This window comes from Esox lucius, chromosome 15 (assembly GCF_011004845.1).
Source record: "Esox lucius isolate fEsoLuc1 chromosome 15, fEsoLuc1.pri, whole genome shotgun sequence".
NCBI lineage: Eukaryota > Metazoa > Chordata > Actinopteri > Esociformes > Esocidae > Esox > Esox lucius.
The window spans coordinates 13,574,800-13,589,640 of NC_047583.1; the positions used below are offsets into that span (position 1 = coordinate 13,574,800).

The window sequence follows — 14,841 nt, forward strand, 5'->3', positions numbered from 1 at the left end:
TGGTTTACTGCAGCGTTTATCTAATCAGCATTCAGGGCTTGAAGTGCGTGGTTTGTAATATCAGATCAAGCACCGCATTATTGTAGAATAGTCATGAACAGAAACTGTGTGTGTGTTGTCAGGTGACTGGGGATGACGATGACCCAGACCCCTGGAATGGAGGAAGAGGTACTGACGAAGAGGATGAAGGTGGGATGGAGTATTTCGTCCTGCAGGAGAGCACGGGTTACATGGCACCCACCTTGCGCTTCCTGGCCATACTCCACACTATCATCTCATTCCTCTGTGTGGTGGGATACTACTACCTAAAGGTCTGGGAGCGCACACGCACACACACACGCACACACACACGCACAGTTAAGATCTTTATAGGGTACCTAACAATTTACATGAGTGTTGTATTAATATACATGTTTTACTTATTTTATGTGGTTCTTTGCATTGTAATATGGGAACTAATTTACCAACCGTGCATATTGTCCCGTTTGGTAAGGTCAAAGGCCTGAGTGTGATACTATTACCAGGCAGTGCCCTGTGAAGCTGGGGTCTAATCCTCTACCTCCCTAAGGTGCCCCTGGTGGTGTTCAAGAGAGAGAAGGAGATTGCCAGAAAGCTGGAGTTTGATGGCCTCTATATAACGGAGCAGCCGTCGGATGATGACATCAAAGGACAGTGGGATCGCCTCGTCATCAACACGCCGTAAGTCATAGACTGACTGTTGTCATCACCCCAAACTATCATCACCATCACTGCTTCCTGACTGTAGTATTCAGGTTCTGAATTCATTGTTTAAGCACAATTTTTTGTTTCTGAATCTCAGTCATGTGATCATTATATTTTCTATCCTCTTTTGTGTAGTTCTTTCCCTAATAACTACTGGGACAAGTTTGTGAAACGCAAAGTAAGTAGACCGTTTTCAATGAACGCGTTATTCACCAGAGCTACATCACTTTAGTGTGCACATACTATTTCCACCACTTACTCTCAGGTTTCTATTTCTCTCTTTTCCTGGCCTCCACTGTTAGGTCATCAATAAGTATGGGGATCTGTATGGTGCAGAGAGGATAGCAGAGCTGCTGGGTCTGGATAAGAGTGCCCTGGACTTCAACCCCACAGAGGAGACTGTGGTGAAGGAGGCGTCGCTGCTGTCCTGGTGAGACTCCTGGGGGAGTGGCGCGTTATATGATCCCTATACAGAGACACGAACAGTACCATTCACGTCATCCTCTTTTGTCAGGTTGGGCTCCATCGACACCAAGTACCACTGCTGGAAAATGGGTGTGGTATTCACAGACAATGTAAGTGATGTGTTTACATTTGGTCTGATGATACCGTACCATTGACTTGTTCTGACTGATCCTCAGCCTTGTGCCTCTGCAGTCTTTCCTATACCTGGTGTGGTACACCACCATGTCCATCCTGGGGCACTACAACAACTTCTTTTTCGCTGCCCATCTGCTTGACATTGCGATGGGATTCAAGACCCTCCGGACCATCCTGTCCTCGGTCACCCACAATGGCAAACAGGTGGGTGGGTGCAGTTTGGCCTCCGGTCAGCAGGGAGCAGTGTTGAGTCAGCTCTGTGGTTCTGCTCTGATTGTAACCTGAGGTATTCTCTGTCTCAGCTGGTCCTGACCGTAGGTCTACTGGCGGTGGTGGTCTATCTGTACACAGTGGTGGCCTTCAACTTCTTCCGCAAGTTCTACAACAAGAGTGAGGACGAGGACCAGCCTGATATGAAGTGTGATGACATGATGACTGTGAGTACTTGGTCTATTCACTACAGTCACAATTACCAGTCTGATATTTTATCCAAACATGCTATAAGACACTTGAATGCCACGTCACCCCTCTTGGCGCCTTTGGAGTCTAAAATACTCTTTATGCTCTGTCTCTCCATCAGTGTTACCTGTTCCATATGTACGTTGGTGTGAGGGCAGGGGGTGGCATCGGAGACGAGATAGAGGACCCAGCGGGGGACCCATATGAGCTCTACCGCATCCTATTTGACATTACGTTCTTCTTCTTTGTCATCGTCATTCTTCTGGCCATCATCCAGGGTATGTGCTGTGCTTGTTGGTCTCACAGGGGACCAGGGTGAGACCCAGCTCAGTCAAAGTCACCCTGCTTCCTGTGGGCTGAGTGGGTCTGTGGGGAGTAGGGATTCATGACTCAGAGACCCACAGCTCTGTCTGTCTGTCTCCATCAGACCCTGGTTGCATACAGAACGATGGACTATATCTGACAAAGGGATGTTTCTCTGTCAGCGTTTTCACAGTCAGAATAACCTCAAACTGGCCACTGTTTTTTCCACTTAAGTCAGCCTCTTGTCTCTCCCACACAGACACATTCAAACTGTCTCCTCGCCTCAGTCAGTCACCAGAATGCAGAGTGATACAGATGTAGCACTGACTAAAACAGAACCATGCTGCTTCCCACAGTCACACGCTATCCAGCCTTTCAATGATTTATACTGCAATACAAAGAGGTGGAAGGTCAGTTGTTTTAAACTGGGCAATCTATGAAAAGAGATCCTCTTAGTTGGTTGTTTTGTGGCTGCAGGTCTGATCATTGATGCTTTTGGAGAGCTAAGAGACCAACAAGAGCAAGTGAAAGAGGATATGGAGGTGAGAGACATTGCTCAAGAGATGTTGGAAACTATACCTCTGTAAATTAAGTCAACAGACAACAATGTTTGAATCTTTTCTGTTTTCCTCAGACCAAATGCTTCATCTGTGGGATCGGTAATGACTACTTTGACACCACGCCTCACGGCTTTGAGACACACACATTACAAGAGCACAACTTGGCTAACTACCTGTGAGTATCCCTCTGTATGGTCTTTAAAGCTACACGTTTTTGTCAAAAGTATCAAGTAGCCAACATGTCTTTGCTCTTCCAGCTTTTTCACTTGTTAACTGTTAGCCTAATTGATAGGTTTTGCACAACACTATGGTTGTCTGGTATGTCAAAAAAATACTAACCATTTCCGACCTTTGGAGATCAGCGCTTACAGTGCTTTTGTGATTTAGCTTGACAATGGGAATCCATATGGTCTTAATCTGGCCACTCAGTCGACTGGCCTGATGGGATGCTAACTTTATTAGCTTATGTTGATTTAGTTAGTTGGGAAATACTGTAGATTTGTGATATGTTCTTATTCATCATGTTGATTTGGTGTCCACTGGTACAGAGACTGAAACTGACTGTTGCTCACGCTAAAGGATAGGAAACGTACCATATACATATGAGAATGATGCTGCTCTACTGTATATCCAGTTTTATTTCTGTAATGTATAGAACGATACTAGCGAATCGCTGATCATGTTCATATCATGACTTTGCAGGTTTTTCCTGATGTACCTTATCAACAAAGATGAGACAGAGCACACTGGTCAGGTATAGGTCAATTCATCTTTTCGCTCCTTGGTCCTGTTATTTCAGGAACCAAAGATTTCTGTGCCCCTTTCGGCAACACTTGGGCTGGGCTCATTGGCTGCTGTAGTCTGACCAGTCTGTTTGTCTGACTGCTTCCCCCAGGAGTCCTATGTGTGGAAGATGTACCAGGAGAGGTGCTGGGACTTTTTCCCTGCTGGAGACTGTTTCAGAAAGCAGTATGAGGATCAGCTTGGATAGAGCTTAAAAACAGGGCTGTGGTAGTCCTTCAGTAACCTTTCACCACATATTGCCTCCTATAAATCTGGGAGACTGACTAGAGAGAGGAGATGCTATCTTTCTTATGACGAAATAACAATTTTCCCATCCATGTCAAATGTACCTGTACATGTCACATTTGGTGCAGCGACTTTATAGCCTGCCCAACATTCGATTTCCGTATGGAGCCCTTTTTTTTATTGTTTCTTGACAACGTGTTGCCTTTTCCTCTTCATAACCTGAAACTATTGCACAAATGTTTGTCTTTTTGATAAACACTGGGTTGTGTGGGGTTATGGGACAATGTGTGCGTCTCGGCCTGTCCTAATATGCACAAGAATACTACTTCAATTTTTCAAGAATGTTGAAAATGAGACTTATGCCAAAAGATAGCGGGAGTAGATTTATACAGGAAGCAAATATGATTTAACATAGTTTTATTAATGTTGTAAGTAATGTGCTTGCAGAGAGGAAATATTGAACATAGAGGACTTGACCAGGTGACAGGTTTATTATATGATGAAATGCCTAAATCAAGTACTGATTAAGTGCCTTATCTACATTATGACAGAGCTATGCAAAACCAAGGGTTTTCCTTTCTGAGATGTATTTTTCCTGGACCAGCAACAAGCAGCTGTTCGGAGTCATTATTTTGTGGCTTATGTTTTTAATTTAAAAGAGGATGAACAGTGTTGAGTTTTTTGCCAACTGCAGCATTCTAACTGCAAACACACATAGTACAAAAAAGTATAAATACACACATTATTATACCACATCAGAATTTATTAGACACCTGAAACAAAAACATGAATTGCTATTGTATGGCCATTTGTATGTCGTAGCTTTGCTGATCTGTGCATTTTTTTCTGAAGGAAAAATAAAGACATCCATGCAATAAAAGTAGTTTCTTCACAGTGTTTCGTCTTGGATTGTACAATTTTACTGTTGTTAAGGACATTGTGTGTCATGACTCACTGGTCCTCTACTGACCTCTGCATCATTTCTGGATGGGACTACGTTTACATTAAGGGACTTTTTTTTTTTTAAGGATTATGTTATTTCTTTCAAAGAAATCTGTAGTATCTGAGCCTGGCTCTCATTTACCCATACACTCTGTAAATGAAATGTTTCTGCAGTAAACTACAATTCTATACTTCACACTCATTTTCTTCTGTTGTAGAACTTACTATAGACTGTTGGAGTATACTGTAGAATACAATACACTTTTTTATGTCCTTGAATTGTGCAGTGCTTGCAGTACTATGTAAATTTGAAGTGGTCTATATAATCATGTCTTACTCACTATATTGATATTCTATTATCTCATTTCTATATAACCACCCACCCTAGTGTTCCAGTGTCAGCCGTGACTGAAAAACACAGTTTTAGATCATGCAGTACATTGTGTTCCCTACAAGTTATAGAATATAAAGTGTAAATGTGAGTGCTAGCAGTTCCCTTCATCACGGTTCAGTACCTGTCCAGTCATACCTGGGTGTAGAGAGCAGGCAGAACATCAGAATAGCCTTTCTTGGCTCGAGGGAGTTTCATCCCTGTTACCCGAGGTGCCACCTGTCAGATCTTATCATGTCCCTTCCATCTCAGTAGCACATTGAGCTGCGACCTGGTATCCATCTTAAGATCACACAGCAGTCCCTCTCCCTGTCTTCACCATCTCTGACATGTTTGCATCCCATCATGTTTTTAAATCACTTTAGAATGGACTTTACCTTGCCGTTTTAACTATCTTTAATAATTTGATACAATGAGAGCAGTAGGAAAAGACTCTCTGGCTAATGTAAAATAACATTGAATCGATTAAAGTACTGACAAACAAATGATACCCATGAATTTTAATACTCCATTTCTATAATTGTCTCAGTCTGTGGTCCCAGAAGCGGTTGATGTGCTGTGTGAAGTGATTGTTGTGGAAACAAGGCCATGGTAGGGGGGAGCTCATCTCACAGTCTCTGGCAGAATCATTAGTTCTGTAATGACACACTTCTATTAAGTTAATTCCTCGATTAAACTCATCCTGAGACAGCAATTGAATGAACTGATATGAATGTACCTTGGAGACATCGCGCGACTGGTTATGACAATGACATCCATACACAGAAGGGATGTACATCTGTGTAACGGCACATCGCCTCTGCCGCCCAATGACGAAGAACATGAAGATTCACTGCACTTGCCACACCTGCATTTAAGAACAGCCTACGTTGCTAATTCTAGAATAGCTAGGAATTGATTTTGCAGCACTCTGTAACATTACTGATGGCCTGATCATCAGAACACAACCCACAGGAGCTGAGCCAATACCTTTTAGCTGACCCTTTGTGACCTCAGCTGACACGCCTTTTCGCAAACCAAGACTCCCAAGTAAGCGTCTCGTTATCTCCCTGAGAATGGGAACAAAGAGTGCGGGGGGACTGGCTGGTGACGAGCCTGAATATTAACAAGGCTTCCTGTTACGTCTCGGTGCCCTCGGGGGTCTGACCTTCTCCGTCTGGTCATTCGGCAGGACGCACGCCTGGGTGCCGGATAACCGACGGACAATGACCATGCACAGGCACGTGTCCCCCTTCCTCTAACCAGAATTCAGTGCAATAACTAGGTTTGTAGAGAGACGACAAACAATGATAGAAAATGAAAACTTTTTTTACACAGATTAAAATTGGCAACCCTTATTCGTGTTCCAACAGGGAACCCCACAAATCCCCCACTGTTGTATTTGTAAAGCTGCTGCTTAAAGTTCTCAGCGGCATCTGCCCTTTCATCCTGCGCTCCTTCTGGTGGGCCCAGCTGTGCCGGGGCAGAGACCGAGGACAGAAGAAGAACGAGACACACACTGTTCTGTCACCTGCAGCCGCTGGGTACCCGCAGAGAAAGCTCCTCCAGCCGCGAGCGGCTGAATACCGTCCCCACGCGCTACATCCTGCCGTCTCTCCCAGGGCTCTCTAACCTGTTATCAGATGAACACCATTAGTCCAGCTCTCAGTTCGCGTTGGACTGCATCTGCCGTGGGGAAATGTCAGGAGAGCAATTTGAGTAATCTGTCTTCACATAGAGGAATTCACTATGACACACAACAGGCAAAGGGTACAGTCTTTAATAGGGATCATAACCTAATCATAAGCCATTTCTGGCTCAGAGAAGGCTGAACTGAGCTTACTGGTGATGAGATATCTGTCCCGTGGCTTTACTAGCTTTAAGACATAATGCATTATGTCAATACGTTGTCTGTGTCTGATGGGCATTTCCAGGAAGTGTGTGATAATGGCAAGTTCTGCTTAATTGGATTGCTAATTGGTACAGATCACCTTCATTTGTTTAATTAGAGCTCAAATGACTGGGAGTCCCATAGCAGAGGGGGATTGAATAAAGGAGAAGCAATGTTTTGCAAGCATGCATTATGCAATGCATTGAACTCATACAGTAATGTTCTGTTTAAGGGGTTTTTGTGAACACATCATTTGAGGTCCTGGTCCTGAAGGGGCTCAAGGAGCTCAATTATTTTTGTTATTATTATTATAACTTTTTTGGGCCACATAGTCCTGTGAGACGGTATGCACTACAAACTATTTTGTCTAAAACACTTAAGTTATCTTCAACTAAAGCATTTCACCGATCTCCACGCCGCTTGGTATATGTCATCTTGGGTAAAAGGATTGTTGATATCTTTCTCAGAATGGCTGATATGAGCCAATGAAAATTCCTGTGGGTGTGGTCTCAATTAAAATGCTCATTAATGTAAGACGGTGAGGCCTTCTGCAACCAAACTTGCAAGTACATGGGATCAAGCCTATGGCAGGATGGCCTCCACAACGTTTCAAGGCTATTGGCCAGATGGTGGCGCTATAATCAACAAATGCATGGGACTCCATAGGAAATTAATGGAAGTCAATGGGGAATGAATGCGACTCAATGGAGAATGAATGGAGGTCAATGGGGAATGAATGGGGTTCAATGGGAAATAAATAGAAGCCTATGGGGAATGATTGGGAGTCAGTGGGGAAAGAATGGGAATTAATGGGAAATTAATTCATTAGGAATAAATATGTGCCATGGTGGTCCTGGACGGAAAGGACCCCGCCATTTCTGCATGTGGATTTATTTGTAATTGTACAGTACTGTAGTTACTCCACAGTCTACACTCTACATCAGGGCTGGGCAACTAAGGGTTTGTGTGTAAAATAAAATATTGTTCGGGTGGTTAAAACAAACAGCCCAGACTGAAACATTCAACATTCATAACGATCATTTTCTCACTGGATTTTTTTTTTTTAAAGGCATCCAAAAAGAACGAGCATACTAACGAATTGCCATCTCCTTGACCACTTGAAAACGTATCCGTTTTTGGGTCAGAGGACAGAGGAAAGAAGATTTAGGATTAACTTTTACGGAATGAGAAAGCGCCTATGAAAGTATTTCCTGACTGTACAGTGTTTCTGTGGGCAGATGCTGGGTAGTGTGCGTGTGATACCACACTCTAAGCCGACAGGGTGCCCTCTGTCCATTCTCAGCAGTGCTGGCAGGGTACTCTGGCGACAGATGTGTCCCTCCTTTCCGGACCCTCTGTCCACGGATACACTAGAGAGTGTGTGGAAAGTGGGTGAGACAGAACAAAGAGGAGAGGAAGGGACAGAAATACAGACAGTCAGATGATCTTGCAGTCTGTTAAGGGAAAGAGAGGTGCATTAGATTCAAGTGATCCCAGGATTATGCTGTTCTAAATCCACATTTCCCTTCCCTGATCTCTAGTTTTTAGTCTGTGCATATTTACCGACTTCCCATATGCTCAGTGCACTCTAAGACATGTCTGATAGGATTGTGACCCATGGTGGGTGTGTTCCCAGCATTGTCCTAGAAATTGACAATTATGTAAGTGTTCTGTGGGCCTGGGTAAATCCCTTTATCCACTGCTGCCTCAGAGGCTCTACCTGCAACTGATGCATAGGCCTTGTTCTGTTGTGCAGTGACATAAACAGTCATACTGGTATCAAACTGTTCATCTTCATTTACACAGAGGGCAGGGGGCTGTTTAGCTGAAAAAGACTCAGCCTACCATCTGTGTAAGTACAACGTAGCGTTACTGCTGCGATATCATCCTGCAAACAGAATAGACGACTCAATCCCCGCTCAAAGGCAGTAAATGAGTAATGTTTTATTTTATGCCTTCCACGCTGTTCTGGACCTCCCTGCTGAGAATTCAAGTGTTTTAACTTCAGGGGACAAGAAAAGCTCCATTCTGCGGAGGAGATGTTTCATAGAGAGCGTCTTAAGTGAGTAATTCACTAAGCTACATTTAAACAGACATCAGACGGCACATCACCGTCATTAGATTAGATCAAGGGTGAGAATTCATTGTGCGCTTAGGAAAAAAAAGGAAAAGACTAGCCAAGACAAGGTTCTACAACAAACCCCGGTCCCCGGTGCATTCAAGTGCTCATACCCAGTCTTCACTGAGACCCGGCGTAATCCATTCCAGTGGCACTGGGATAGTCCCAGTCATCATCAGGAACGTACCGGGGAGACAGGGTTTGCCTACAGGGTGGAAAGATGCTGCAGGGGAAACGCACAGCAATCTAATGGCGAAGTGGGCTGAGGTGAGCCATGCTGAGCTGTGCTGATCGGAAGCCAAACAATGCACAGCATCCCACAGTCCACGGGTGTTCTATTGCGCTGATATGGCAGGAGGTCGACCTTAAAGGCACCTAGATTAGACCCTGTCCCAAAGCCAAGCACACGGAGGCAGGGAGGGGACACAGGAATTGTTGGAGGCAACTGAATATTCTCCTGACCTTCACTCCGGACTGTCTGAAAGGGGAGAAACGCTGTGATGGGATTCAGCACTACATGTTGTGGCAGCTTATACTTGGCAGGTTAGATGCGAGGGAAAGGGCATCCCAGACATCACACTTTGAGCCCAGCCTCAGTATGCTCATGCCAGTCTCGGCAGAGTCCTGGAAATGTGATAGTGATGAGTATGTTTCCAATCGATATCATATTATCGTGGAGTTTATGCACCAATATTTGATTATTAAAAGTGTGTTAATGGTGCTCCCTTTAACCTTTTCACGCGTGAGTTTCAAATATTCCTTACAGACCCCCCAGCGTGAGTTTTTTTGCACGTGACTTCAGTACTCTGCAGCATTTGAACTCACGCCAGCATTTGAACAGTCACCTTGCTAGGTAAGGAACACTACATGCATTGCATTGCAAGCTTCTCTCGTTGACTCGAATTCTAAGAGCTGCAAAAGTTGGTTGATTTATAACTGTAGCTAGCTAGAAAACGTCAGCAAACCGCTAGCAAACATCAGCTGCCCGCTAGCTAACAAATCGTGACCAGTAAATCAGTGCAGTGAAAATGAATAAACTATATAAAATGCATACAACGGGGAACGTAACTTCTAGAAAGTTTTTGCAATGGTTTTGATTGGTAGTAGTCGCTAATATAATTTGTTTTTGTGAATTAGTGTTGGCTGTCTGTTGGTACGTGAGTAACACTTCTTGTCCCGATTTGAATGCTTTCTACCTGGTTAATATCACAGTATGGTCTTGAAACAATTACAATCAGGAAATAAAGTTATAAACACTGTTTGAGCTAAATGTGAGTAAATAACAGCGCGGTCTGACCAGCCATTGTTACGTTACTTGTAGCTAAGCATGCTAATGGTGCCTTCTAAACATGACGTTCTAATCACACCAGTGTGATCGTACGCTTCAGGGACCACTCTAGATTGATCACACCGGTGTGATCGTACGCGCCAAAGGGTTAATATGGACCACATTATAAGTTCAAATGAGAACTCAACCTTATTTAGTTTCTTGTTGGCAGAGTATACTAACCCCCTTACTCACAAGCCCAAGATAAGTGCTAGCAAAGGTATGCTGTTTCTTTGAATGGTACTGCATGTCATTGCATGTACAATACACGTATGGAAATCTCCTTTTGCGTGTAAGTGATATGCAAATTCCTTTCATTACCATATCGTGCTATGGTATGCATGCCAGAATCATGAAAGATAGGCAGTATGTTTTACCCTAAACACAGTGGTGTTAACTAACCTTAATTTTTGTATACCTATCCTTAACCCTAACCTTAACCACATTATAGTGTTACCTAACCTTAAGCCTTAACAATTGTTTGTCACAGCGTTTCGCCGCATACACCCATGCGACAGTCCGTTTATGTCTAGTATGTAGTGTAGATACTCAAAAGGTTATTTTAACATAGGTTGCATGGGGTTAGACATTAATTTCTGCCTGGTATATATATATATATATATATATATATATATATATATATATATATATATATATATATATGCAATAAGAGCGACTAGGCTGAGTCACACATATTCACAGTACTTTGGTCACTGATATGTCATGGTTTCATTCAGATAAAGGGAATAGGGAAACTCACCCATAAATAGCAACTTGTGCCTAATTTCCCCTGTAAATTGTTCTGGATAAAAGCATCTGCTAGACTAAATAGATTGAATTGACTTTGGCATGGTTCTATGAAAGGTTTATTCTCTTATACTTAATAGAATGGATCAAATGTTATTTTATGTGTATTTATTTATATCATTTTTACCTCTAAGGAAACACCACTGAGATACATATGGTTTGACAATTCAACTGTGTTTATGAAGCGTACATTACATTTACCCACATTCTGCACACAACTGGCATTCATTACTTTACCATGTTGCATTGGTTTGGTGTTTCCAAATCTGCTTACACCTCTGGCTTCCAAGTAATCTCCTTGCTGCAAAGGGAATTTAATGAATTGGAATGGATTACATTAATCAGAATAATAGTAGGTGAGGTAAAGGATGAGCATGGACATTAAATACAGTAATAAGCCCTAATTACAAAAGCAACATCGAGTCCAATAACGTGACAAGAATGTGATACCGTCATTTGCCATGATTTCTTGACAGACTAAGTCTATGCCCCAAGGAGGGAATGTTGAATTGTTGCATTGTAATGTCAATTAAATGTTCAAAATATTTATTCACTCAAATTATTTTGGGTCCATTCAAAATAGGGGTGATGTTTATATGTTCTAACATTTAAACAACTCCCAAACTAAATACAAATGATTACGCACAAATTAAAATCATAGTATCAGGTCCCAAACAGGGACATTCTCAAGAGTGAACATTCACCGGTCAAGATGGCATCCCTGGACATGATGCTAGCATGTATGCCAGCCTGCCTATCCCTGTCACAGACTGTAGCACTTGCTTCAAGGAGACCACCACGATCCTGGTGTCCAAGACAACCAAGGTAATATGTCCTAATGACTATCACTTTGTCACACCCATGTCATCATGAAGTGAGAGGCTTGTTGGAGTGTCGAAACTGTTTAACATGATTGTTCCTTCCAAACCTGTTACCTAGGTCAGAGCACTTGGTCTGGACACCACCCGGTACAACTGAAAACTGGACTTAATGACAGCCAGATCTCAGCCTGTGAGTATTGACAACACCCATTCCTCCTTAATGACTCTGAACACTGAGGCCCCCAGGTGTGTGTGCTCAGCTCTCTGCTTTACTCATTGTTCACCCATGACTGAGTGGATCTGTTAATGACTTGAAAGAAGTGCAGGAGCTGACATCCGAGTTGGATTGTCAGCTCCTGACGCCCTGGTAGGCTGGATTCACAGACAGTTGGTGGATGAACGAAGTGAAATCACTACATGAATGTCCCTCGCATTAATTCCATTCCAATCAAACATGTTTTGCTGCTGTGTGTGAATATGGCCCAGAGATACGCTACTTCTCGTATAGAAGGGAGAAAAGGTACTGGCCTTTTTTATCATGGGTACAGAGGTATTTGATACACTGCAAAATCGGCAGTGTATCAAGAACCTGTTCTCCCCAATGTATATTAAGTCTACACACCCCTGTTAAATCTCCCGTATTCTTCATATGAATGGGCTATGGGGTAGGGTGGCAAGACGGTAGCCTTTTCTTACAAAGAAAAACATCCAAGCCAGGCTGAAGTTTGCAAAAACAAACATCAAGTCCCCCAAAAGCATGTGGGAAAATGTGTTATGGTCAGATGAAACCAAGGTTGAACTTTTTGGCCATTATTCCAAAAGGTATGTTTGGCACAAAAACAACACTGCACATCACCCAAAGAACACTATACCCACATTGAAGAATGGTGGTGGCAGCATCAGCTGGAACCGGTGGCTTAGTCAGGGTGGAGAGAATTATGAACAGTTCCAAATACCAGCCAATTTTGGCACAAAACCTTCAGGCGTCCGTTAGACAGCTGAAGAAACCTTTCAGCACAACAACGACCCAAAGCACAGATCCAAATCCACAAAAGCATGGCTTTACCAGCCAGAGCCCAGACCTGAAGCCAATTGAATGTCTGTGGGGTGATCTGAAGAGGGTTGTGCACTGGAGATGTCCTCGCAATCTGACAGATTTGGAGCGCTTTTGCAAAGAAGAGAGGGCACATATTGCCACGTCAAGATGTGCCATGCTAATAGACTCCTACCCAAAAAGACTGAGTGCTTTAATTCAATCAAAAGGTGCTTCAACAAAGTATTAGTTTAAGGGTGTGCACAGTTAAGCAACCAGGTTATTGTGAGTTTTCTATTTTTCCCCCTCAAAGATTTCAATTTGTTTTTCAATTGAATTGTTCTTGTTATAGGTCTCATTAAAGATGGAAAAGACATGATTTATCTTTGTCTCAATCTTTTACACCACAAGAATCTGGCATTTTAACAGGGGTTTGTAGACTTTTTATATCCACTATATATATATATATATATATATATATATATATATATATATATATATATATATATATATATATAATAGCCATTTTACATAGGACAGTAATGATTAGAGGCAGTGTGTCAAGGAAGAACAGCAGCCTGGATAAGTAACTACTGACTTCAATTAGTTCTACAATATGTCTGGAACTCTCTGACTGCTCAGTGTAGCAGCCAGTCACAGCAGGGAAGTCTCTGCTCCAGGCTAACATCCAGTATCATAAAACAGAGTTGAATGATTGAGATGGAGGAGACACACTCAAACAGAACATCCTCAAACAGTGGATCATTCCATACCGAGACAGAGTTTCAATGAGTTAGTGACTTAGCATCAACACAAAAAAAAGAGAGAATATGGTAAGCCTGGTTTGAGGCAAAGTGTCACATTTTGTGAAGCAATAAAAGAGATGACAGGGAGGTCCTCTGTATGACTTATCAAAAAGTTAAAGTAACTGTTCACTGGGAAGTTGAGGCATGCATAACAGGCTCTTCGAAAAGCACCAAGCTCCTAAAATAAGTGACCCCACTCTGCAGACAGCCCTGGTCTTGATGAGGAGAGGAGCTGCAAGTAGGGAGCCACAACGAATTAACATCCCACCCAATAAACAGTAAGCATGCAGGCCAATGCTATGTAGGCAGTCAACACCTCCAAATCAGCAACATGATTTACATCAAAAACAAAGGAAGTCCTTTTGAGATTATACTGACAACAACAAAAAGACACCATACATGTCCAGACATTTTGGAACTCATAGCTGGGAGAAATAAATTTGAGGTTGAGAATGCCTTCAAAGCTATTATAGATTGATTGAACCTCTTGAATTTTGTTTGGAAATTTGTTCTGACATAATGCTGCAAGACATTATTAGTGTGAGCCATCTAGGTTATACTATGTTAAATGTTAAAGACAAACAGACCTTGCAACATTCTGGAGTTTCAAGTGAGCGGAAGAGAAGCATTTTTCCCTGAACCGGTCCTGGTCCTCAGTCTCAGTGCCAAGGACAGGTCAGTGCTAAGCAGAAAAAAACAGCCTGTTGACCAGCAACTGGCAGGCCTGGCACCAATCATGGCACTTCACAGCTTCACATCCTCTAATGACTGTAAAAAAACGCCCTGTCACATTACGCATATCACCCTGGCGCCTTTCTCAATTGTGTTCTCCTCTTATGAACAGGAGTGAAAGATCGGGGTGAGGAGAAAGTGAGCATTAGCATTTGAGACAGGATGGTGTCACAGCCTGCAAGTAGTCACTCCCAGACGTCAGTGCATCTTCAATGGATTAGTACATCTAGTGAAGAGACCTTGGAGAAACATGTGTTGTGTTGTTCAGTGTCTGTTAGCCAAAAATGTACATGTCCAAACAAAGAATTCACTGGTTAGC

The 14,841-nt window shown here is 42.7% G+C and overlaps 1 protein-coding gene and 1 long non-coding RNA gene across 2 annotated transcripts in view; both read left to right on the forward strand.

Annotated features, from left to right (window-relative positions):
• The window catches only part of LOC105015717 (ryanodine receptor 3), a 113,040-nt gene extending 108,493 nt beyond the window's left edge, over nt 1-4,547 (forward strand). The window contains exons 92-103 of the mRNA XM_020054320.2: nt 123-311; nt 569-699; nt 859-901; nt 1,026-1,153; nt 1,238-1,298; nt 1,381-1,527; nt 1,626-1,760; nt 1,904-2,060; nt 2,563-2,627; nt 2,720-2,820; nt 3,348-3,399; nt 3,541-4,547. Of these exons, the coding sequence (XP_019909879.2) occupies nt 123-311; nt 569-699; nt 859-901; nt 1,026-1,153; nt 1,238-1,298; nt 1,381-1,527; nt 1,626-1,760; nt 1,904-2,060; nt 2,563-2,627; nt 2,720-2,820; nt 3,348-3,399; nt 3,541-3,636 (1,305 nt within the window). The 3' untranslated portion in view covers nt 3,637-4,547. The remainder of the gene's footprint in view (nt 1-122; nt 312-568; nt 700-858; nt 902-1,025; nt 1,154-1,237; nt 1,299-1,380; nt 1,528-1,625; nt 1,761-1,903; nt 2,061-2,562; nt 2,628-2,719; nt 2,821-3,347; nt 3,400-3,540) is intronic.
• Nucleotides 4,548-11,671: 7,124 nt separating this feature from the next.
• On the forward strand, nt 11,672-14,841 carry LOC109616668. The gene is made up of 3 exons (XR_002197906.2): nt 11,672-11,955; nt 12,070-12,141; nt 14,635-14,841. It is a non-coding gene; the product is annotated as an uncharacterized LOC109616668 (long non-coding RNA).